The sequence below is a fragment of the Cavia porcellus genome, unplaced genomic scaffold, assembly GCF_034190915.1.
Source record: "Cavia porcellus strain 051 isolate PalLab524CR breed Dunkin Hartley unplaced genomic scaffold, mCavPor4.1 scaffold_7, whole genome shotgun sequence".
Lineage (NCBI taxonomy): Eukaryota > Metazoa > Chordata > Mammalia > Rodentia > Caviidae > Cavia > Cavia porcellus.
The window spans coordinates 27137993-27160675 of NW_026947490.1; the positions used below are offsets into that span (position 1 = coordinate 27137993).

The 22683-nt window shown below is 52.2% G+C and overlaps 1 protein-coding gene across 8 annotated transcripts; it reads right to left on the reverse strand.

The window, feature by feature from the left end:
• Window positions 1–233: 233 nt before the first annotated feature.
• Window positions 234–22546, reverse strand: Odad1 (outer dynein arm docking complex subunit 1). Of its 8 annotated transcripts, XM_063253017.1 has the most exons (16): window positions 22443–22546; window positions 21600–21656; window positions 21257–21348; window positions 20162–20258; window positions 19857–20046; window positions 14202–14324; window positions 13864–13977; window positions 9173–9240; window positions 6742–6929; window positions 6398–6532; window positions 5817–5899; window positions 5521–5686; window positions 2502–2665; window positions 2333–2430; window positions 1891–1969; window positions 234–1815 (listed from the first exon to the last, which is right to left on the reverse strand). In XM_063253017.1, the coding sequence occupies exons 3-16, from the start codon at window positions 21324–21326 to the stop codon at window positions 1417–1419; spliced, it is 1974 nt and encodes a 657-aa protein (XP_063109087.1). In that variant the 5' UTR covers window positions 21327–21348; window positions 21600–21656; window positions 22443–22546; the 3' UTR covers window positions 234–1416. The 8 variants fall into 8 exon arrangements, with proteins under 8 accessions (XP_063109087.1, XP_063109090.1, XP_063109088.1 ...); XM_063253020.1 differs by lacking the exon at window positions 22443–22546 and having other exon boundaries at window positions 13864–13953; window positions 21600–21947; XM_063253018.1 differs by lacking the exon at window positions 22443–22546 and having other exon boundaries at window positions 21617–21946.
• Between the last annotated feature and the right edge of the window lie 137 nt (window positions 22547–22683).

Genomic DNA, 22683 nt, shown 5'->3' on the forward strand with positions numbered 1-22683 from the left:
GACTATGGATGGAGTTCTGGACTGTATCCCTATTCGCGGAGCACTTTCAGTTCTGAGGTAGAGTAGACAGGAGGATGTGACTGTATATAAATACTGCGCCGCTGCATATAGGGCACCTGCACACATATAGATCCTGGTATCCACAGGAGTTATGAGACCAGTCCCCTCCAGACACCAAGGGATGACTGTACTTATAATCAGATATTTTTGAGTACTTACTTTGTGCCAGGCTATCTGTTATCAACTCATTTTATTCTCACACAAAAAACAAAACTTCCTTTAAGGTATGTAGTTATCACTCATCCTGAGGGGAATGAGACTGGAAGCACTACCTTCCTGAGTTAGAAGGGTAGGTCGATTCTCTGTTTGGATTAAGATTTGGGAGGGCGTTTGGCATGACTCAGCTTCCCACAGGAGTCATCCACGTGTTCTAAGCCCCCTCCCAACCCCAAGGACAAGAGCAAGGCCAGCTTTGCCTCTGTGACCCCCCAGCTGGCATTAGGATGCCTACAAATATCCCCTCCTTTCCCTCCTCCCAGAAAGGCTGCTCTCCCTGGCCCCACCACCCTTTGAGCCGAGGCACAGCCAAGGGACCTTCCACGGCTGAGCGTGAATAAAGGTGGCCAAGTCACACCCAGTTCGATGCTCTAAAAGCTCTGCCATTTTCCCATCTTTTCACAGGCCCAAAGGACCAGCACCTCTCCAGACAGAGACTGTCCCACTGGCCAGGAGCACACAGATGACATGGAGCAGGCTTCTCGGGTGACCCACAATGGGGAAAGAAATCTTTGCTACATTAGGGCCACTGATTCTAAGGCTGTTTGTCACTGCAGCATAGCCCAGCCTGTCCTGTCTATGCAGCTCCCACCAGAGCTCAAAATGTGGAAGTCTTGAAAGAGGAATGATTGAATGGCAGAGCACAAGCGCCAGATTTTCCCCTGGGCTCGAGGTAGAGGCAGTAGCCATGTCTCGAGCCTGCTCACTCACCAGTTTGAAGGGAATAAGCCTCAAAGTTTGAAAGGTAGGTGACACATTATCTGCTTAGGTTTGGTTTGTAACCAGGCTTGGGTAAACATCCAGCTCTGTCCTTTACCTCCCATGGTCACAGCTCACCTGGTCAATATGGGGGCCTTGGAGGGTAAGGACCAAGGAACTGCAGATGTGGGGACACCAGATGCTGGGAGAGCCGGGCAGTAGAGGTGAGGAGAGGAGCCAGATACGGGGATGCAGAGGAGGAGCAGGGATAGCAGAGGATTAGGCCTAGGAGGCCGGCAACGAGGACAAGCAGATGAAAAGAGGTAGAGGGACAGAGAAGCAGAGGCCTCAGCTGGGAGAGAGAGGCAGAGCGTCCCAAGGCAAAGAGCGAGGCAGAGACACAGAGAAAGCCTGCTGAGGGCCAGGCAGAGCAAGGCGCCTCTACTCATTGCCCTGGGAGTCCTTATTGAAGGAAGCAGACTCTCTGCCTCTACTCTCTGTGCCACCTCCAGGGCTAGTGGACCCCAGGTGGCCACCAGAGCCCTTGGAACTGGAGGCCAGGTTGGACTCAAAGGAGCCAGATTTGAACAGCTGATTTGTGCTAAAACTGGGAATTCCAAAAGTGACGTGGCCAACAGAGCCAGTGCCATGGCTTTTGCTAGTCCTGTGACTCAGGATGGACCCAGGAACCCCACTGCTCTTCCTGGCAGGCCCCAGGACAGGGCTCATGCCAAGGGCCCGGGTGCCAGAGAAGCCAGGGCTCACAGTGCCATCCAGCTTCCTCGCAGCCTCCAACAGCTCCTTCTGGTTCTGTTCCTGACCCAGCTCCAGGAGCTCCACCTAGGGGAGGGAACAGTTGGGGTCCTGGTGGTGGCTGGCTGTGGTCCTTGCCCAGACCCCAAGCCTCCCACTCACCGACTTCATCACGACACGCAGTAGCTCCTCCCTGCTCATGGGGTAGCTGTCTTTTGCCGTGAAGCCAGGAGGGTCCTCTCTAGAGTGGAGAGGAAAAGTCTGGACTCAACCTACAAAATGTCAGTGATGCCTCCCAGCAACTTCCAGAGATCCTCAGCCACTCTGCCTGGCTCTCTTCACTCCAGATACCTGGAGCCCCATCCTCCCATACAGCCCTCTAGCGTTCTCCCTTTCATCTTCTTCCCACCCAAGGCCACCACTGAGGCCCCCAAAATACTCCATCTCTTGGGGCTGGGGGTTTAGCTCAGCGGCATAAGCACCTGCCTTGCAAGCAGGTAGTCGTGAGTTCGATCCCTGGTACCGATTAAAACAAAAAAGACAAAAAAAAAAAAAATCCTCCATCTCATTTGCTCCCTGCACCCCACCCTGCCCTGGGTCTCACAGATTGTCAGGAGGCTTCAGTGTGTCCATTTTCTTTAGAGGATCTTCCAGGCTCTGGCCCAGCACGAGGAGTGCAGCATCAGCCTCTGAAGACTGGTTCTGAGAGTGTCAGAGCAGGAGTCAGCTCCAGCCCGAACCACCCAGGGCACCCGCTGCCTCTGCAGCCCCACCTGCATGTCCAAGAAGGCCTGCACGGTCAGGAGCTCCACCAGCCGCTTCTCAATGATGCCCAGGAAGAGACCTATGTCCTGATCCCGCGAGTGGCCCTTGACCCCAAGGAGGTCATCGATGATCCTGCTGTCACAATGGGCCTTGGTGAAGAGCAGCTGGATGTCTGGAGTCAGGGAGGGACCCGTAGTCAGGGATGTGTCAACCCAGGTCACTGCCACCTGTTCTGTGGTGACACAACCCAGCCCCAAAGGCTTAAAGGCACTTGGCCCAATACTGTTGTGCACCTAACCTCAGGGCTCGGGAGGCCAAACACAAACCCGTTTCATGTCCCCTGTCAGATACCTTGACTAGAAACAAGCCCAACCTCCTGACCCAGTGATCCCCCTGCTCAGGTTGGTGCCTACAGGACACACATGACACACACCATTGAGGTGTGCAGGGCTGTTTTCACCGTCCTCACATCAGACCCAGACTGATCACTGTCCTTGGCTGATTGATAGTGTTGTAACCCACACTCACACTGGCCCCTGCCTCGCCACTTGCATTTTATTAACTGACTACTGTTAATAAAGTAAGAAGGTGGCCCGGACCATCCCCATGATTCTGAATACCTTCATTGCATTTTGTGTACTTTTTTTTTAGACAGGCTACTATGTAGTTCAAAGACAATACATAGTGGCCTTGGACTCACTACATAGCCCAGGCTGACTTGGATTCTCTCTCAGTGATGCTCCTGCCTCACTCTCCTGGGTGCTGGGCATGTGCCACTATGCCCAATCAGAAACGATATGCATTTTAAAGGTTATACAAAGTGGGACATAGTGGTGCATGCCTGTAATCCCAGTACCCAGGAGGCTGAGGCAAGAGGATTACAGTGAGTTCGAGGCCAGTCTGGGCTACGTGAGGAGATCCTGTTGCCAAAAAAGAAAAAAGAAAAGAGCGTATTTTTCCCAACACTGGGGAGGCTGAGGAAGAGGATTGTTGGGAGTTCGAGACCAGCCTGGGCTACAAAGTAAGCTCAAGACCAGCTGAACTGCATAGCAAGATCCTGTCTCAAAAAGACAAAAAAAAAAAAAAAAAAGCATATCACTTTTTTGGTTTTGTTTTTTTGTTTTTTTGTTTTGTTTTGTTTTGTTTTTTGGCTTTTTCCTTTTTATCGGTACCGGGGATCGAACTCAAGACTGCCTGCTTACAAGGCAGGCACTTATGCCGCTGAGCTAAATCCCCAGCCCCCAAGCATACACTTTTAAACTGGATGTGGCAACACACCCCTATAATCCCAGCACTTGGGAGGCTGAGGAAGGAGGTTCACTGCAAGTTCGAGACCAGCCTGGGCTACAAAGTGAGCTCAAGGCTAGCCTGAACTGCATAGCAAGACCCTGTCTCAAGAAAAAAAAAAAAAAAAAACATCGTTTTTATATTTTAACTTCCTAAGAGAAGCCTCAGTGGCATTAATAACAACAGCAAACAATTAAAACTCCTCTAAATGTCCATCCATAAGAAATAGGTAAATCCAAAACATCCATAGTGTTATGGGTTTGTTGGGGACCACAAATCACAAATTGAGTCTAGAAGGCATCCTTGTCTTGTCCTGTAAGCCAGACCAGAAACTCTGCATTTTCTCTTGGTCACAGCTGAAGTCCCACGTCTAGTGATGCTGTGGCACTCACAGGGCAAGATAAAGCCTCCTGACGACAAGCTGGGGATTTAGCTCAGCAGCATAAGCACCTACCTTGCAAGCACAAAGTTGTGAGTTCAATCTGTGGTACCAAAAAACTGTTCCTGGAATCCTTGCTACCCCTGCTGCTCCATTCACTGGCTGCTACCATAGTGGCGAGCTGGAGTCTTTGTCTTGCCCATCCTGAAGCACTGATCTCCCACCCCCCACCTTTACACATTACTAATCTCTCTCTGCCTCTTATTTCATCCTTTGCTGTACCCATCATAGAGGCAGTTGGGAATCCTGGCCAGGTCCGTTGAACTGCGTGCCCCAAAATTCTAGCCCTCAGTACTTCAGAATGTGAGCTAATTTGGAAATACAGTCATTGGGGATGCATTTAGTTAAGACAGGGTCATAATGGAGTAGGATTAGTGTCATCACTAACAGGTGAACTCGACACAGCAGGGAGATGATGTGAAGAGATATAGGGAGAAGCCATCAGAAAGCCAAGGAAAGAGGCCCGGAACAGACCCCCACCCCCAGCCCTCAGGAGAAAGCAACCCCACGCATGACGTGGTGTCAGACTTCTGGCCTCCAGACTGTCACACAATACATTTCTGTTGTTTAAGCCGTGACAAATCATTCTTCTGGGGATTTGTTCACTTGTTTGGTGGTACTACTGGGGATTGAACCAACATCCTCAGCCTTTTTGTATTGTTTTGGCTTTGGTTGTTTATTTACTCATTTGTTTTTTGTTTTCGTTTTTGAGACAGGATCTCACCAAGTGACTAAACTGCCTAGGCTGGACTCAGACTTGCAGTCCTCCTGCCTCAGCCTCCCAGAGTGCTAACATTACAGGCATGTTCTACCACAACTGGCTCAGTTTGTGGTAGTTTGATAAGACAGCCCTAGATGTCACAACTAATTTGTAATAGGTTGAAGACTTCAATATGGAAGCTAAAACCAGTAACATTTGGGTGGGAAACCCAGAATGGTTTTGTACTGAGAGGAGGCACCTCCGGATGGGTAACCCTGAAATAATTGGGAGCAAAGAGCGCTGGGGGGGGGCATCTGTAACCCGCACCTAAATGCTGCAACCAATGTGGAGAATTGTGGGATTTCCTAATAAATCCCAATATAGCTGCTCTATGACCCAACAGTCCCACACCTAGGCATCTCTAGACAGACAGATGGGCGGAAAAACCATGGGGAACACAGATCAGTTTGGATGGGTGTCTGGATGGAAGCATGGGTGGGCAGGATGTGAGGTGACACTCGATGCTAAGTAGTCAAATCTGGCCTTGGGATGGCTCCCACTGGCCAGCCGCGGATTCCACATCCTTCCTGTGGGCGCTCACCGGCCTTGAGCTTCTCCAGCATCTCCCGCAGGCTCTGGCACCGGGCCTCGATCTGCTCGGCCTCCGTGCGCACAGTGTCCACAAGCTGCTGCAGGGCAAGGTGCTCCTCCTCGCCCAGGTGCGGGTTCTCCGCACGCAAGCGTTCCTGGGACAAGGCCTCCTGTATCTGGGGGGCGGGGAGGGGCAAGCTGAGAGAGGGGTAGCGCGAGGGGCGGGGTCAGGGGCGGGGCGGGGAGAGGAGGAGAGGGGAGGGCAGGATGGGGAGGGAAGAAAGGAGTAGCCAGGGACTCACGCACCTCTTGGATCTCTTCCCCGAGGAAATGCAGCTCAGAATTCTGCTCGTTGATGAAGTTAAACTCGGCGAAGTTGCGCTCCTCGACTGGAGGAGATGCGACAGACAGGGTCCACAGGAACAGACGGAGACGCGCAGCCAGGAAACAGGGATGAAGCGATCACAGAGGACAGACAGGTGTTGAGAAAGAGGCAGGCAGAGATGAGAGAGCCAGAAATGTAGACAAGGAGAGACACCACAGGGACACAGAATTACAGAGTAAGTCCAAGAGAAAGAGCGACCAAGAAAGCCACCAACAGGTGGAGAGAAAGACAAAAGAGGAGATGCTGAGAAAGAGGGAAACAAAGGCCGCGAGAAAGAGTGCAGGGACAGAGAAACAGGGCACAGGACGGGGAAGAACAATCCAAAGAGTAGGCTTGGCCTCCACGGCGGGGGAGGGGGTCTGGGGACCGGCTTGGAGCCGGCAGGCCTGGCCTAAGCCTGATGGGGAGGGGAACTATAGGGGGGTGGAGTAGCTCCGGGCCAGGGCCAGGGCGGACACGGGCAGGGACGGTGACCCGGGAGGGCTGCAGGGGCGCCACTCACTTTCTAGGTACTTCTGCACCAGCTGGTCGGGGTCGCTCTCACCCGTCAGCTGGGACAGTTTATTCAGGGCGTCCTCGTATCGCAGCACCATCTTCTCCTGAGAGGTCTTTCGGAGGCCTTCCGCCACCTCTTTGGCTGAGGGAGCAGTGCGGTGGGGTCCAGGGGTCAGGCCCCTCCTTGTCCCTCTTCACCACCAACCCCGTCAGGCCCCGCCCCACCCTCCCCTCTCCCTCCAGGCCCCGCCCTGTCCGGCTCCCTCTCTGCCTGTCAGGCCCCGCCCACGCCCAGACCCTGGAGCCCTCACAGCCCTTGGGCCAGCAGTGGAGAAGCAGTCCGGGCCTCACCCCGCTGCTCGCCCTTCTGCAGGACATCGGGATCCGGCTGCCGCTCGTTGTTCTTGAGCTTCAGGAATCGATGCAGCTGCTCCAGGTGCAACACCTGCCGCTGCAATATCTTCGCCTCCGCGTCACTCTGCGCCACCTCCTTCTCTGCCCGCTCCCGCAGCACACCCATCTTGGCCTTTGCCTCCTCCCTGGGGCAGGGAGATGGAGGTTGGAGGGGGCTCTGCCTGCTGTCCTTGAAGGAGCAGTGCCAGCGAAGGGTGACAAAGATGGGGCGGTCGGCTTGAGGTCACAGGGGTAAAGTGTGGTCATCTGGGTCACAAGGAAGCAGCATAATCAGGTTACTGGTCGCCTGTGGCCTCGAGAAGCAGAGAACTTTCTGGGCTCCCAGAACTGGGTCCAGATGGGGTCATGGGTAGAATCAGAGCTGGGGTACTGAGCCTGGCAGGATCCGATTTATCAGTCTAGGCCACCGGTGGGCATTGCTGGGATGCACACAGGGGTCTCAGGGAGCCCGGGAATTATGTAACCATGGAAGAGGAGGAAAGATGAGTGATGGGGAAATAGGGAGAGATTCCATCTGGACACCAAGACTTCAACCCAGGGGTGAGGTAACCTGGACAGCTCAGGCCTTGTGAGGACAGGCACCTGAGCACATAGCCCATTAGGATATCAGGGACAGTGACCAGCCTCTCAATGAACACTCCACTCCTCTGTGAATGCTGCCTTTAAGCTTTCGACGTAGTGCTGCCAGCTTCAGGGTGCTCCTAGCTACAGGGTGTCCCTGGCACAGGGATATAAAGGGGCATTCTCCTGCAGGTCCCCACCCAAGAACCTCACTAGCTCCCACCTCCACAACTTTGCCAGTCCTGGGTGCTGCCACCCAGAACCCCAGCTTCTCGCTCCATTTAGATGCTGCCCTGAAGGTTAATTTAGGCCAGTCCTCCTGATAGCCAGCCTAGGCCCTGGAGCTCTCTGGCCTGGGGCTCCTGAGGTCCAGGAAAGGGGGACCCCGAGTTACAGCAGCAGATGCCATGCTCACCACCCTGACTCAGTGTAGGGAACTGAGACTGGCAGCAGTGTCCACCCCCAAAGGCTCACTCCTGACCATGTCCACAGCCAAAGCTGGAGGACTATACAGAGAGAAAGCACAGGATCGGAGGACAAGGCCAGGGTAAGAAGAAACCAGAGCCCCGTGTGGATAGAAGCCACAGGTGCACTGGGGGAGAAATCAGCATGGGAGGAAAAATGAGCAAAGTCCTAGCCAGGCATGGCAGTACACACCTGTCATCTCAGCATTTGGGAGGCTGAGGCAGAAGGATTGTTGCAAGGTGCCAGCCTGGACCTTGAACCTGGACCCTGAACTTTGAGATAGCCAAGACCTTGTCTCCAAAAAAGCGGGGAGGAGAGGAAGGGAGGGAGAGAGAGTAGTGATTTCCAGGGCAATGGCTAAGCAGGAAGGACTTCGGCTGCTGTGTGAGCGCAAGTTTCCTCTTGAGGCAATGAAAATGTTTTGGATCTGGATAGAAATGAGAGTTGCACACTATGATTGTATTAAATGTCACCAAGCTGTAACTTTTAAATTTTTGTTCTGTACATTTAGTAGAAAGGAGGGGAGAAGGACGGAAAACAGCCACAGGCCAAGTGAGGAAGACCTGGGCTTTAGCAGAGGTCAAGAGAAATTGGGAGCCCCAAGCAAGCAGAGATCATGAGGGGAAAGCAGACCTGGGCAGAAGACAGGAAAGCAGGAGAGCCCAGGAGACAGGCTGTGGCTGGGAGGGAAGCAGAGAGGCCGGAAGAGAGCCCAGAGCCCACTAGAGCTCAGTAGGGACAGAGAAGCTGATGCCTGACCTCTGTTGCACACAGCTATTTACCTGAGGCGCCTGCCCTTCAGGCCAGTGCTCATAAATAACCCACTTCTCATCCACCAGATACTTGCTGGCTCCAGACCCCTGCTGCATACACCACAGGGCTGCGTCGTAATCCTCTCTGCACTAGCGTGCTGCAGGCCATTCTGGGGGCACTGACAAAAGCCTGGTGTTTCACATACTCCAAGACCAGCACCATGCTGAGGAGCTGAGTAATCAGTGGGGGAGAAGGGGACTGCACATTATCAAAAACAAAAAAGCTAGACCCTAAATTAGATGTGTACAGGCCTGTAATCCCAGCTGCTCAGAAGGCTGAGGCAGACAGGAGAATCCCAAGATAGAAACCAACCTAGGCGATTTCACAAAACCCTGTCCTGAAGATGTTTAAAACTGGCTCAGGATGTAGCTCAGTGGCAAAGCACTTGCCTAGCAGCCAAAAGCCAGCTGACATTCTGACAGTATCTTTTTACAGCCTTTATTACTAACAGCATTAACTCTGAATAATCTGACCATCTAGTTCCCAAGCCCTGAGGCTTCCCCACCACCCCATGCTGCTTGGGCCCTACCTGACAGCATAGGCCGAGGTGGAGGAGGCAATGAGGGTGCTGACCATCTGCTGCAGGAGGGAGATCTCCTGTCGGGAAGGATGACAAACAAATGCTGCTGCCGCTGCTACTACCCAAGACTCACCCCATGGCGACCCCTCCAGGCCTGGACCCTCAGGATCGGCCTCTGTGAGAGGTGCTTCAAAGGCACAGAGCTGTGGGCTGACAGTGCAGCTCTCAGTGCGAGCGGGAGACACCCATACTGCCGATGCACTCGGGGGCCACCCAGCCTTCTTGCTGGACTGGGAAATGTGTATGAATTTGACCTCATGCTCTGGGTTGCACAGGGCTCATCACACCTATAATCCCAGCATTTGAGAGGCTGAGGTGGAAGGAGCGCCAAGGTTGGGGTTAGGGCTAGGGCTAGGGCTAGGGTTAGGGCTAGGGTTAGGGTTAGGGTTAGGATTAGGGTTAGGGTTAGGGTTAGGGCTAGGGTTAGGGCTAGGGTTAGGGCTAGGGCTAGGGTTAGGGTTAGGGTTAGGGTTAGGGTTAGGGCTAGGGTTAGGGTTAGGGTTAGGGTTAGGGCTAGGGTTAGGGCTAGGGTTAGGGCTAGGGTTAGGGCTAGGGCTAGGGTTAGGGCTAGGGTTAGGGCTAGGGTCAGGGCTAGGGCTAGGGCTAGGGTTAGGGCTAGGGTTAGGGCTAGGGCTAGGGTTAGGGCTAGGGTTAGGGCTAGGGTTAGGGTTAGGGTTAGGGCTAGGGCTAGGGTTAGGGTTAGGGCTAGGGTTAGGGCTAGGGTTAGGGCTAGGGTTAGGGCTAGGGTTAGGGTTAGTGTTAGGGCTAGGGTTAGGGCTAGGGCTAGGGCTAGGGCTAGGGTTAGGGCTAGGGCTAGGGCTAGGGCTAGGGCTAGGGTTAGGGCTAGGGTTAGGGCTAGGATTAGGGCTAGGGTTAGGGCTAGGGCTATGGTTAGGGTTAGGGTTAGGGCTAGGGTTAGGGTTAGGGCTAGGGCTAGGGTTAGGGTTAGTGTTAGGGTTTGGGCTAGGGCTAGGGGTAGGGGTAGGGTTAGGGCTAGGGTTAGGGCTAGGGTTAGGGCTATGGTTAGGGCTAGGGTTAGGTTTAGGGCTAGGGTTAGGGTTAGGGTTAGGGTTAGGGTTAGGGTTTGTTACAAGCCTGGGCTACAGAACAAAAAATGGTGGGGAGCAGGGGCTCTTTCTCTTTCCAAAGGAGGAAAGGACAGAAATGAAATATACATGGACATACATAGATGTACAGATATTTAAACACATGTGCCGAGGGGCACACACAGACACAGTTACTTTTGCAAAAATAACCACTAACTAAGGAGGCCAGCTGTTATGCACCTGCCTCAGACCCCAGCACTCAGGAGGCTGAAGCAAGATGATCACCTTGAATTTGAGGCCAGTCTGGACTACAAAGTAAGATTCTGTCTCAAAATGAAACAAAAAGGAAAGAAAAGAGAAGGGAAGGGCAAGGCAGGGCAAGGAAGAGATGGGAAGGGAAGGGAAGGGCAAGGAAGGGAAGGGAGGGGAGGGAAGGAGAAGGGAGGGGAGGGAGGGAAGGGAAGGGAAGGGCAAGGAAGGGAAGGGAGGGGAGGGGAGGGAGGGAATGGAAGGGCAAGGAAGGGAAGGGAGGGGGGAGGAGAAGGGAGGGGAGGGGAGGGAGGGAAGGGAGGAGAAGACAGAAGCTAAGGAGAGGCTAAGGCCTACTGGGACTGCATAGGAATGAGGCAGAAAAGCTGGGGAGGCAACGATGTCTTCATGGAACACATTTTGGAATAGTTTTGATCTAGGAGTCTTCTCATATTTACATATTCATAAAAGAGATTAAATCAAAGACTGCAGAGAAAACTAAAACTGAATGCAAACAGAAGTATATAAACCTAACTATTTCAAATGATGAATATAACTGCACAGAAAACCAACACACAGGCGCTGTGCCAGGTAACTTTGATCATCTGAAGGCATACAGATGCCTGCAGAGCCAAGAGGAAAACAAACTACAGGCAAAGCTTGAACCCTGCAGCAGGGTAGAGTTGAAGAGGGTTGAAGCTTCTGGGGAGCCCGGTTCCCACTGAGGGGGAAGAAAAATGGGAAGATTAAGTGGGGAGGGCTCCAGGGGGAACCTGGCAATGCTAGATTGAATTTTTTCTTAGGTTTTTAAAACAGGGTCTCAGCCTATTGCCCAGGCTGGCCTTGAATTCACCATCCTCCTGCCTCAGCCTCCTAAGCACAGGGATTACGGGCATGTGCCACCAACACCTGCTCAGATTGCACCTTGAGGTTACTGATGAGAAAGCATAATTTTCAGACACATGTAGGGATGTTGGAGGTTTCCAGGGAAAGGACCTCGAAGTAATGCCACCCCTGTAGCAATAAGATTTTTAGTATCTGAATCTTGGGTTCCAATACCTAGTCCTTTATAAGCAAAAACCAGAGCTGGGGCAGCACAAGCACAGAATTATTTGTGCTTCTGTAATTGCAAGAGTGAAAAGATCTTTAAGAAATCAAGAGTTTGTTTTTAAAATAAACTGTCTCAGCCTGGCATGGTGACTGAGACATCTGTAACCCCAGCAGTTGGGAGGCTGAGACAGGAATATCCACACAAGTTCAAGGCCAGCCGGGGGCTACACAAGCCAGCCTGAATTACCATAAGGAGATTTTGCCTCAAAAATAAAAAATAGCCAAATAAATGATAGAGTAGAAAAGGCACCTTCTGGCAGGCAAGGTGGTGCTAACTATTCAGGTAGTAATCATTAACAGAAGCTAGCACGACTGAGTGAAAGGTTACGGGAGTCAGAGTCTCCCGAAGACGCCTTGGTCATCATAGAGAAGAAGGTCAACCCAGTGGTCAAAGCCACTTCGCTGGCTATGGGACGGGCTGGTCAGGGGCATCCCGCTATCAGGCCCTCAGAGACATCAGCTCCCAGTGGTGGAGTGCAGCTGAAATGCAGGCCCTGGATAACCCCGAATATCAGTGTGTCCAGGGGGAGGACCGCACACACGCACGGTAGAGCCGGCCTGGATGCTTCCCAAGTGTCAAGGTCGTGGAGACAAAGAGCCAAGGCGCTATTTCAGGTGACCGGCGCCTGGACAATCAGATGCAACCTGGAATGCTGGCCTGCAGCCTGGGCTGAGGCTGGAAAATCAAATCAGCCTCCAAGGACGTCATTGGGGCAATCAGGGATCCTGAAATGTTGACTGTTTAGAATTCCAGCCACATTCAACTTCCTGACTTAGGTAACTATGCTGTTTATAAAGAAAAAATGGCACCATGGGGGTTGGTGATGGAGCTAAGTGGTACAACATGTGCCTACTAAGCAAAGGACCCTGAGTTTTGTCTCAAAACACCAAAAAAAGAAAGACAAAAATAAAAAAGCAAATAGCCAGGTGTGGTGGCTCATGCCTGTAATCCCAGCGCTCGGGAGGCTGAGGCAGGAGGATCGTTTCGAGTTCAAGACCAGCCAAAGCTACAAAGTGAGCTCAAGGCCAGCCTGAACTGCACAGAGAGACCCTGTCTCAAAAAGACCAGAAAAATAAATAAATAAAAAAGCAGATATCATTGTTTTTAAGAAATACATATGGAAGCCCGGTGTAGTGGTGCACACCTGTCATCCCAGCACTCTGGAGGCTGAGGCAGAAGGATCACAAGTTCAAGGCCAGCCTGGGTTGCCTATCAAGTTCAAGGCCACCCTGAAATTCACAGCAAAACACTGTGTCAAACAAAAAAAAAAAAAAAAAAAAAGAAATACACATTGAAATACTTGAGGCATAATGTCTACAACGTGCTATCAAATAGTACTGTGATAATAAGTCATTTTCAGCAAAAATAGTAATTGAAAGAGCTTTGACCCAGACAAGACACTGTAGCTGGTGAAGCCTTAGAGGTGGAACCAAGGAGCTCCTATCTCCCCCACCCCTAGGAATTTACCTGTGACTCCATCTTCCCCACCCCTAGGAATTTACCTATGGCGCCAAACAAAGACCAATGGGCTACCCGTGCATCCCTAATGCCCCCTTAGGTTCCACCCCAAACCGAGGCTACCTATATACCCTCCCACACCACGTGTCCACCACAGAGAAAGCGGGACTCCAGGGGTCGGAGGTGTTTTGGTTTTCTCTCTCTGCATTCTCAGAATAAAGGCCTCTTTTGTTTTATACTTCTCTTCTTTTGGATACAATCTTATCAGTAATGAAACACACACATACATAGAGAGAATCTGGGTGTGGTGGCATATGCCCGTCATCTCAGCACTCAGGAGGCTGAGGCAGGAGGATCCCATAAACTAAAGGCCGGCCTGAGCTACATAAAGTGACCTTGTCTCAAAAAACAGAGAGAGAATGTGGCAAATTATCAATCTTGATAAAGGATATGTAGGAGTATCTTGTATGTTTCCTGCACCTTTCCTGCAAATTTGAAATCACTTTAAAAGAATGGAGGGAAGGCAGGTCCTTCGATGGACTGAGAAGGTTATTAAATGAACCCTGGAATGTAAGTGACCTCACTGGCTCCCTGGTGCTCTGAGTGACCATATTGCACGTCGCCTGTGTGCCCCCAATAGAAATAAGGCCACTTTAGCTGTCGCAGCCCCACCTCCTGCAGTTCCCCATCCCTACCCCAGAGCCTAAGCCAATCCCATGGTTCCACACTTGGGCTGGCTTCACAGTCCGGCCTGGGAAAGCCTCAAGCTCACTCACCTTCTTCAACTTGCGGTCGACGTTCAGGTAGCGGCCCCTCTCAATGCGCAGCAGGTCCAGCTCCTCCCGCAGGGCCGCATTGCGCACCAGCTGGACATCAAAGCGACAGGTGACCTGGGAGCAGGGACATGGAGTCTTGTGTGGCATGGCCTACCACCCTCCCCCAGCTCAACCAAGTGGGCACCAGTAGGGTGGAGACCAGCCTGTGTCCTCTTCGGGTACACCTGCCCTTCCCTTGGGACCTCCCAGTCCAGGGTGTTTCCTCCTGATGCTGCCCCTGTGCTTGGCTCTCCTGGCCCCCAAGGTCGTGGCCGGGACAGAGCCCAGGGCAGCCTCACCCTATCCAGCTGGTCCTCCAGGATCTTGATCCTGCGTCGGATCTTGGCCTTGTGATCCCTGATGACCCCTGGAGCCAGGGTGTTCTTGCTCTGGGTGAAGATCCGGGTCTCCCACTCCTGGATCTAGAAGAAAGATGCAGGTGTCCAACTGGTGCCCAGGAAGGACCAAATGGCTGCAGGGGTAGAGGGGCAGTGCATGCAGCTGACATCTGCTGTCCCTGTGGTCCCAACAGCCCTGTAATCTTCTCCATGCCCACCGCTCTGTGTCATTGGCGTGGGGCTGCCTGCTGCACCCCTGGGCCTGGCCAGGGCCTCTGACACCTCCCCTGGGATTTGGGGGAAGTTGAGACCTGAAGCATAGGACTGGGGCCGGCATGGTCACCGCGCCCAGGAGGATATGGGGGAGCAAGGCCAGCTGACAGAAGTGCAGAGAGCCTGAGAGGTGCCAAGCGTGAGCCTGATGTCATTAGAGGCCCTGAGTCAGCCTGTATCTGAAGCCAGCCCCACCCTCACCCCCTCCCCCGCTTCCCATCCCTGCACTCATTTTTAATTACATGCAATGTGCTCTGTCTTTCCCACTGAGCTAAGGGCTTAAAAAGCAAAAAGATCTAAACCAGGCGTGGTGGAACAACTGTCATCCCAGCACTCGGGAGGCCGAGACAGGAGGATTGCCATAAATTCAAGGCCTTGGATTTCATAAACTCACTAAAGAGCTCGTGCTGGCCTCGAACTTGTGGCGTTTCCCCTGCTTTAGCCTCCCGAGTGCTGGGATGACAGGCACGTACCGCCAAACCAGGCTGACATTGTAAATGCCTGGGGCCAACTTTGACCTTGGTCGGACACATTAACTACAGGCTCAGTGCAGTGCACAGGCTTGACACAAGATGGCGCTACGTTCCTTCACGGTCGCGTCTGTGGGAAAATCAAGTTTTCAGCGATTACTGCGATAAAAGTCAAAAAAAAAAAAAACCCACCAATGTTCCTGCTTGGGCAACTAAGCAAAATGCACAGAGTTTAACTGTGCACTTATTCTGCCAACCGCGTGTGAGCCTACACTTCCCCAACTAAACTTTCAACTATTTGGGAGAGTTTTTTTGTTTTTTAATTTTCAGTCTGGAAAAAGCAATGACAACACAACCCAGAATCGACTAGAAGTCAACGGGGAACGAGGGTGGCGATATTCAGTTGCAAGATCAGAAATGCATCGCAAGGGGCTGGGGATTTAGCTCAGCGGCATAAGCACCTGCCTTGCAAGCAGGTGGTCGTGAGTTCGATCCCCGGTACCGATAAAAATGAAAAAGACAAAAAAAGAAATGCGTCACAGCGTGCACCAAGGCCCGCATTCCCGCCTGCTAATTATGGCTCTGGAGTATGAAACACAGATTGGTGCATGCAGGACGGCGCACGCCTGTCATCTCAGCACCCAGGGGTGTTCAAAGTCAGCCTGGACTACACAGTGAGGTGGGGGCAGGTTAAATACATTTTTGAATTTATGCATATATGTTACAAATGCTTTCTAACCTGCTAAAACACAAACACATAATAGTTATTTGAACCGAATCAGTTAATAAAAGAAACTTTTAAGTGGGCGTGGTGGCTCACACCTGTAATCTCAGCACTCAGGAGGCTGAGGCAGGAGGATTGTTGCGAGTTGGAGACCAGCCTGGGCTGCAAAGTGAGTTCAAGGCCAGCCTGACCTGCATAGAGACCCTGTCTCAATTTTTAAAAATAAAAAAATAAATTTAAAAAAAAAAACTTTTAGTTGGACATGGTGACACATATCTGTAACCCCAGCCCTCAGCAGGATGAGGAAGGAAGATTTCTACAAACTTGAGGCCAACCTGGGCTAGAGACTCGTCTCAAAAAAGCCAAATAATAATAATACAGTTATTAGCAGTGTGATACTTGGGGTCACTCGAGACAACTGGAGAACCCATGGTTATGTTTCAGGAATTCTGTGAGCCAGGAGTTAACAGCTGGTAGCATGAAGACTTCCGTGGTATTAGTTTTCCATTACTGCATCACTGTCTCAGCCAGCTTCCTACTACTGTGACAAAATAACTGAGGCTATGAACCTGGGAAGAGAAAAGCTTATTTCAGCTGATGATTCTGAGGTTCTAGCCCAAGATCCGGTGACCCTGTGGCCCTGGGCTCCGGTGAGGTCCTGGGTAGCCATGGCAGGGGAAGGTATGTCAGAGGCAACAGCCCACCCATGACCCAGGAAGCAGAGCAAGAGCCCACAACCCAGAGACCACACAGGCACCTCTGTCCCACAATAAAGCAGGTTTCTCAGTGCCAGTGAGGCAGTGTCTGCAGTCTGCAGTCAACTAAGATGAAGTCCTAAATGTCACGAGCTAATCTGTCACCCACGCCTCATTCGTGGGACAGCAGCAGAAGTCACAGATTCTATTAGATCCCAGGAGAGGGACACTCAGTGGTATGACTCACAGGGCTACCTCAAGTCTGCACATCAGCAGGAGCACAGATGTCACAAAAATAAGCAAACGCTGAAATTGAGCATTTTACCCCTAGGCACTATTTCCTAGCATACTTCAGACTGTCAAGGATTTCTATGAAGGCTAAAACATTTACTAGGAAGCCAGACATGATCCCAGTTACTCAGGAGGCTGAAGCAGGAGAGCCACTTGAGCTCACAAGTTTGGGTCCAGTCTAGGCAACGTAGCAAAACCCCACCTCAAAAAAAAGGCCAAGAAATTCAGAGTTCCAGGGAAAAAGAAAATTTAGGACCCACTCATCCAAGAAATTCTTCTCAAGATGAGAAAACATTCTCTTTCAATCTTTAAAAGTACTCAAATTTTGCTTTTTGCAATTTTTTTTATTTTTTGGTTTCTTGAGACAGAGTCTCACTATGTAAGCCAGGCTAGCCTCAAACTGGTGGCCATCCTCCTGCCTCAGCCTCCTGAGTGCATGGATTATAGGCGTGGGTCATACCATCACACCCAGCTCATGGACAAATGTTTTCTTTTCTCTTGGGTAAATATTCAGAGTGGAAGCCTACCGAAGGGGATGCTTTATTTCTTTTTTGTTTGTTTATTTCTTTGTAACTGCTGACTTGGTTTCCCAGAGAGGTTTTACCATCTTACATTCCCTCCAGGGCTTGACTAACATCCATGAGCCTCTGGGTTTGATTCTCAGTACTACCAAAAAGCAAAACAGTAGCACTTGGTAACAGATCAGAAATTTAGAAAATTCATCCTACACTCATGCAGCTTAAGAAACACTGGTTTATAATTTCTATCAGTTAAAACCTAACTGGAGACTAATTCTGTACTTTTCTTTCCTGGGATGTGTCTCCTGCTCTCTTGTTCTTGAAAGAACATTTCCCCAGGTGCAGCAGCTGAAGGCTCCAGCGCCCCCCTTCAGTCCTGAAGTTAAGCCGTCTCCTGACTGCCAATGTTTCTTTGGAGAAATCAGCTGTCAGTCTCATTGTGGTTCCTTTGAAAGTAATGTCTTTTTATGATCTGCCTGCTTTATTATTCCAAAGCTTCCTGTGCCCTGTAGATTGTGGTTTTTTTATGCATCCCGTCTGGGACTCTGAGGCTTCCTGGCATCATGTATGTGGTTTTTTATTGGTTCTGGTCATTGTCCCATGTGACCTCCACCCTGTTCCGGTCCCTCTGTCCTTCTGACACACACGAAACCTTCTCACTGTGTTCCTCAGCCACCTTGTGATAATCCCAGTTTCTTCCCTGTCTGTGCTAGATCCAGATGGTTTCTGCCACAGATTCTTTATCTGGCCTCTTGTCAGTTTCTTCCTGGCAGATTACAAACTACATAAGCAGGAGCCCTGGTGCATTTCATTCGCTGTTCCTGTGCCTGAACTTAGAACTCAAAACATCTGTTGGGCTGAATGAAGGTCATCAGATAACTCCATCCCTCCTCAACCTCATGGGGACTTCCTGGTCTCACCCCTGGCGACCCTAAATCTCACCAGACCTACAATACTCCATAATCGCATTTCTCCAGGGAAAAGAATCCCTGTTGTTAAAAAAAAAATAAGATGCCCCTGCTTGAGCCTAACTCTAGTGAGCGTCCATGAAAGGCGAAGGAAAAGTAAAGTCCAGCAGCCACACCCACCACGCCACTGCACCCCTTGGAAACAACCCAAAGCCTGACATGAGAAAATCAGAATTCAGCTTCAAAGGGCAGTCAGGTGAGATCAAGGGCTGTTTGAAGACTGACACAAAGTCAGCTGTTAAAAAAAAAAAACAGTGAACAAAAACAGAACATATGACAGGCAAGATGATGGCCCCTGCACACATCCACGTCCTAATTCCTGGAACCTGTGGCTATGCTGCTACTGTGACCGACCAGGGGAACTCTGCATGCATGTGAAGCTAAGGATCTGGAAATGGGGAGACGCTCCTGCGGCACGAGGATGAGCCCAAGTGCCACCTCAGCGGTCTATTAAGCAAAAAGGGGAGCAAAAGAAGCGAAGGAAGCTGGGGTCAGAGTGATGCAGGTATTGCTGGCTTTGAAAGCAGAGAAAGGGACCATGAGTCAAGCCTTGCAGGTGGCATCGAGGCACAAAAAGGGACTGAAAATACATTGTCCCCTTGCATCAGAAAATGCAACCCTGCCAACACCCTGATCATAGCCCATGAGATCCACTTCTGATTTCATGCCTCCAGAACCGTAAGATTTTATTTGTCTGTTTGTTTTTGGTTCTGGGAATCAAACTCAGGACTTTGTGCTTGTCAGGCAGGGACTGTGCAACTAAGCTGTATCTCCAATCCTTCCTTTTTCCTTTCCTTTTTTTTTTTTTTTTTTTTTTTGTCTTTTTGAGACAGGGTTTTGCTATGCAGACCAGGCTGCACTCACTCACTTTGAAGCCCACACTGGCCTCAAACTCACAGCAATCCTCCAGTCTCAGCCTCCAGAGTGCTGGGATTACAGGCATGTGCCAGCACACCAGGCTTTTTATTTGCTTTTTGCAACAGGGACTCACTCTGTAATCCAGGCTGATGTGGAACTCAAGGCTAACCTGCCTCAGCCTCACCAGTGCAGGGATTCCAGGTGTGCACCACCACACCCAGAATTGCAAGATGGTGCATTTATACAGGCCACCAAGATGAGTAAGTTTTCCAACTCTCATGAGCCAACAATGTACAAAAACACAGTTTAGACTCTAGACAGGTGGGGTTTTAGATGACAATTAGGTTAGAAATAGCAAAATGAATCTCACATAGAAAAAAGGTGTTATCTGGTGGAAATCTCTGTTTGATACCAGTTTGTGTGTATGTTTACATCTCCAGATGTACAGGAAACCCTATCACAGTGAGTCGCAAAAACCTGGAAGGACACGGGTCTTGAAAAACCACATCATTTGTAAAGCCAGAAAGCAAGATCGGGAGGTGCTGGATTAGAAAGCTGCCTCCATTCTGCTGCCCCCATAATCCTCCTTCCCACGTGAAGAAACTGGGGCCAGGGAGGCAAAGACCCAGGGTGACAGAGCCAGGATCCCAGTGCAGGCTTTGCAGTCTGAGAAAGCCTTACCGGTTAGCACCGAGAGTGAGCTGGCACACAACCTGGCGCGGAAGACACCCCTGCTCCCAAGGCCACCGCTGCAGCCAAGGCTCCTGCAGAGCTGCACAGGGCCCAGGCAGGACCCATAGCGCAGGCCCACGCACCCACCTGCTTGTCCAGAGCCCGAGTCTGCTGCTGCAGCTCCTCCATCTCCGCCTGCACCTGAGCCCTGCACTTGAGCAGGCGGCCCATGTTCTCCAGCCGCTCGACATCCCGAAGCCGCTTCACCTGGCTCTGAGCCACGGTGATCTTCGTCTGGAGATCGGCCCGCACCTGCTCCAGGTGCCGGATCTCCTCACTGCCCAGGCCAGGTGCGGGAGAGGGCAGAGGGGGCGAAGCTCAGTGTAAGCTAAAGGTTGGACACCTCGTGGCCTTCGACACCCCTCCCAGGGCAGGGCCCAGGCCGGGCTCACAGCTGCTTTTTGATGCGCTGGTGGACTTCCTTGCTGTAGGCTTGCCTCTCCATCTCCATGACCTTGTACCGTCGCTGCAGTCTGCTCAGCTCCCAATCTATTGAGGGTAGTCGGGGCAAAGATGCCATGGGCATCCCCTTCCTCCCTAGCACCCAGGAATTCTGACCCCTTAGAGTCTTACAAACTGCAAAGGAACCGCAAAGAACCTCAGGTTCCCTCATGGCTCCACCCCAAACTGACCTCAGATTCCTCTCCACTCAGACTGTGGGCACAGGTTGGTTGTTACCTCTAGAGGGCGCGCCGGGAAGGCCGCCGATCTCCCGGAGCAGGACCCCCAACCCGGGCACCAGACCTGGATCCCTTCTTCCAAGCAGCCCTCAGCCCCCTCTTCCTGCCTAATGCCTCTCTCCTCTGGTCCCCGGACTCAAACTCACCCTTTCTGACTGAACTAGCAACAGATTCCTCCTCAACCGCCCTGCAGTGTTCCCAGAGCCTCCTTCCTCTGAGGACTCCATTCCTCCTCCTACTCACAGGCCTCCAAAGCACCCCAGTACCCTCAGGACAGTTTTAGCTCCTCAGGCTGGCCCACCAAGACCCATTGGTTCTCACATTTGACACCGTGGTGACATTTTTTATTGTCACACTTAGCGGAAGGGGGGAATTAACAACTGAGGGTTAAACCTAGTGACGCTGTTACAATGAACAGGTCGGGGCAAGGATAAGAAAAAATTATCCTACCCCGACTATCAATACTACTGAGATTGAGAAATCCTCCTTTAAGAGCCACACACTGTTCTTGGTGAAAACACCAGTCCCTTCTTCCCATTGCAGTTCCTAGAAGTTCCGGCCCCGATCAAACCTCTGCTGCCTGTCGGAAGTCTTCCTGGACCCCTCTATTTCCTGGGCCCCTCCACTGCCTAGACCTGGCCCACCCATCGATTCGTGTCACCTCCACCCCGGCACACCTCTGATTCCCCGCTAGAGGGTGCACCTGAGAGGCCTCTCTGTCCCGGACCCCGGGGCAGGGTACCTAGAAAAGGGGTACATTGAGGACAGAAAAAGAATGGATGGATTGAGAAAGAACACACGAATTACCCAGGCTCTCCAGGAGGACCTCGCTGCCCTCCTCGGAGAGGGTGCTCCTTGCAGAGAGTCCCAAAGGCATCGCGGCCAAAGAAAGCGGTGTCCTGTAGGTGAAGATTCGGAGCCTTCAGACCGGACAGGCAAGGGAGTGGAGCCACACATAATCACTCTAGCCTCTCTCTGAGTCTCAGTTCCTGCAAGGAGATGGACGGCGATATCCCACCCTCCCACCGCCCACCTTGGAGCTTGGTCTAGTCTCTCAAGCTGGTTATCAGCATCTCCAAGTCCCAGCTCCTTAGCACAGCAGCAGGACAGAGGGGACGTCCCAGCCAGGAGACACCCCAGCAGGCCCTACCTGCTCCAGTGCCTGACCTGTCCTGGGTGCTGCAAGCACACTGTTGTGATCTGGTTACTGGGGAGATAAACAGGCCAATGAGGCTAGAGGACAGCGGCCGGGGAGGGGCGGAGGGAGTGGGGAAGGAGGGAGGTGTGCAAGGGCGATGAATGGAAGCTAAGATTGACAGACGGCCGGGTCTGCGAAGCGCGGGGCTGAGAAGGCCGCGGAGCGCAGGGGCGGGGGCTTGGGGCTGCCGAGAGGAGGAGCCAGAGATCTGCTCTAGGCAGGAGTAGTTCAGGTCCTGAGAAGAGGGCAGCTATGGAGTGAGCAAGGGGCGGAGCTGCAGGGAGACAGGGGAGGAGCCAGAAAAGTTTTTGGGTGGGGTAAGAGGGAAGAGCCAGGAAATTTATAGAGCAGGGCGTGTAAAAAGGTGGGGGGGACAAAAGGTGGGAGTGGAATACTGTAAAGGGCGGGACTTCGGGCATTGGCGAGGGGCGTAGCTCAAGTGTTTAATTGCTGAGGGGGCGAAAATGGTGTGGCCAGGAGCTCTTAAAGAATGGGGCTAGAGGCGGGGCTTGGGTACTGTAAAGGGCAGGGCTTTCAAGTCTGCCGAGGGACGGGGCTGCGGGGCAGACCAGGGGAGGGGCCATGGGCCTATAAAGGCGAGGCCAGGGCTGGCGAAGGGCGGGGCTCCGGTGATTACGGCGCAGATTGGCGCTCAAATTGGAAAAACACAAGAGGTTTGGTGGGAGGGCGGCGAGGGTGGGTGTCATAGGCTGATTAAAACCACGGTATTTTAAGAATTCACTAGCAAGAAGCGGTGCCGACGCCGGGACTTGTGAGAGAGAGGAGAGCGCTCACCACCACCTTAGGTCCTCGCAGACTCACTACGCATGCGCGACCAACGGCTGGCAGAGAAGCAGCCAAAAGCGCTGGGCCACCTTCAGCGTCCGCCTCCGGAGAGGCGGGGGCGTGGTCTTCTCTGGCCACACCCTCTACCGCAGGCCACGCCCTCCGCCGCCTGCTGCTGTCCACGTGGGCCTCGCGGGAGGGTGGAAGGTGGGCGCTTCTCCCTGCAGGGTGGGTGTGCCTGCCGCCTGCG

What these genes read in the sequence shown, in the direction of transcription:
- Odad1 (XM_063253017.1), bottom strand. Translation starts at nt 21,326, where the DNA reads ATGCCTTTGGGACTCTCTGCAAGGAGCACCCTCTCCGAGGAGGGCAGC. An exon ending in GGTCCTCCTGGAGAGCCTGG is followed by an intron (nt 20,259 to 21,256) that starts GTAATTCGTGTG and finishes TACCCTCAATAG; the next exon opens with ATTGGGAGCTGAGCAGACTG. An exon ending in CTCGGGCTCTGGACAAGCAG is followed by an intron (nt 14,325 to 19,856) that starts GTGGGTGCGTGG and finishes TCTTTCTTCTAG; the next exon opens with ATCCAGGAGTGGGAGACCCG.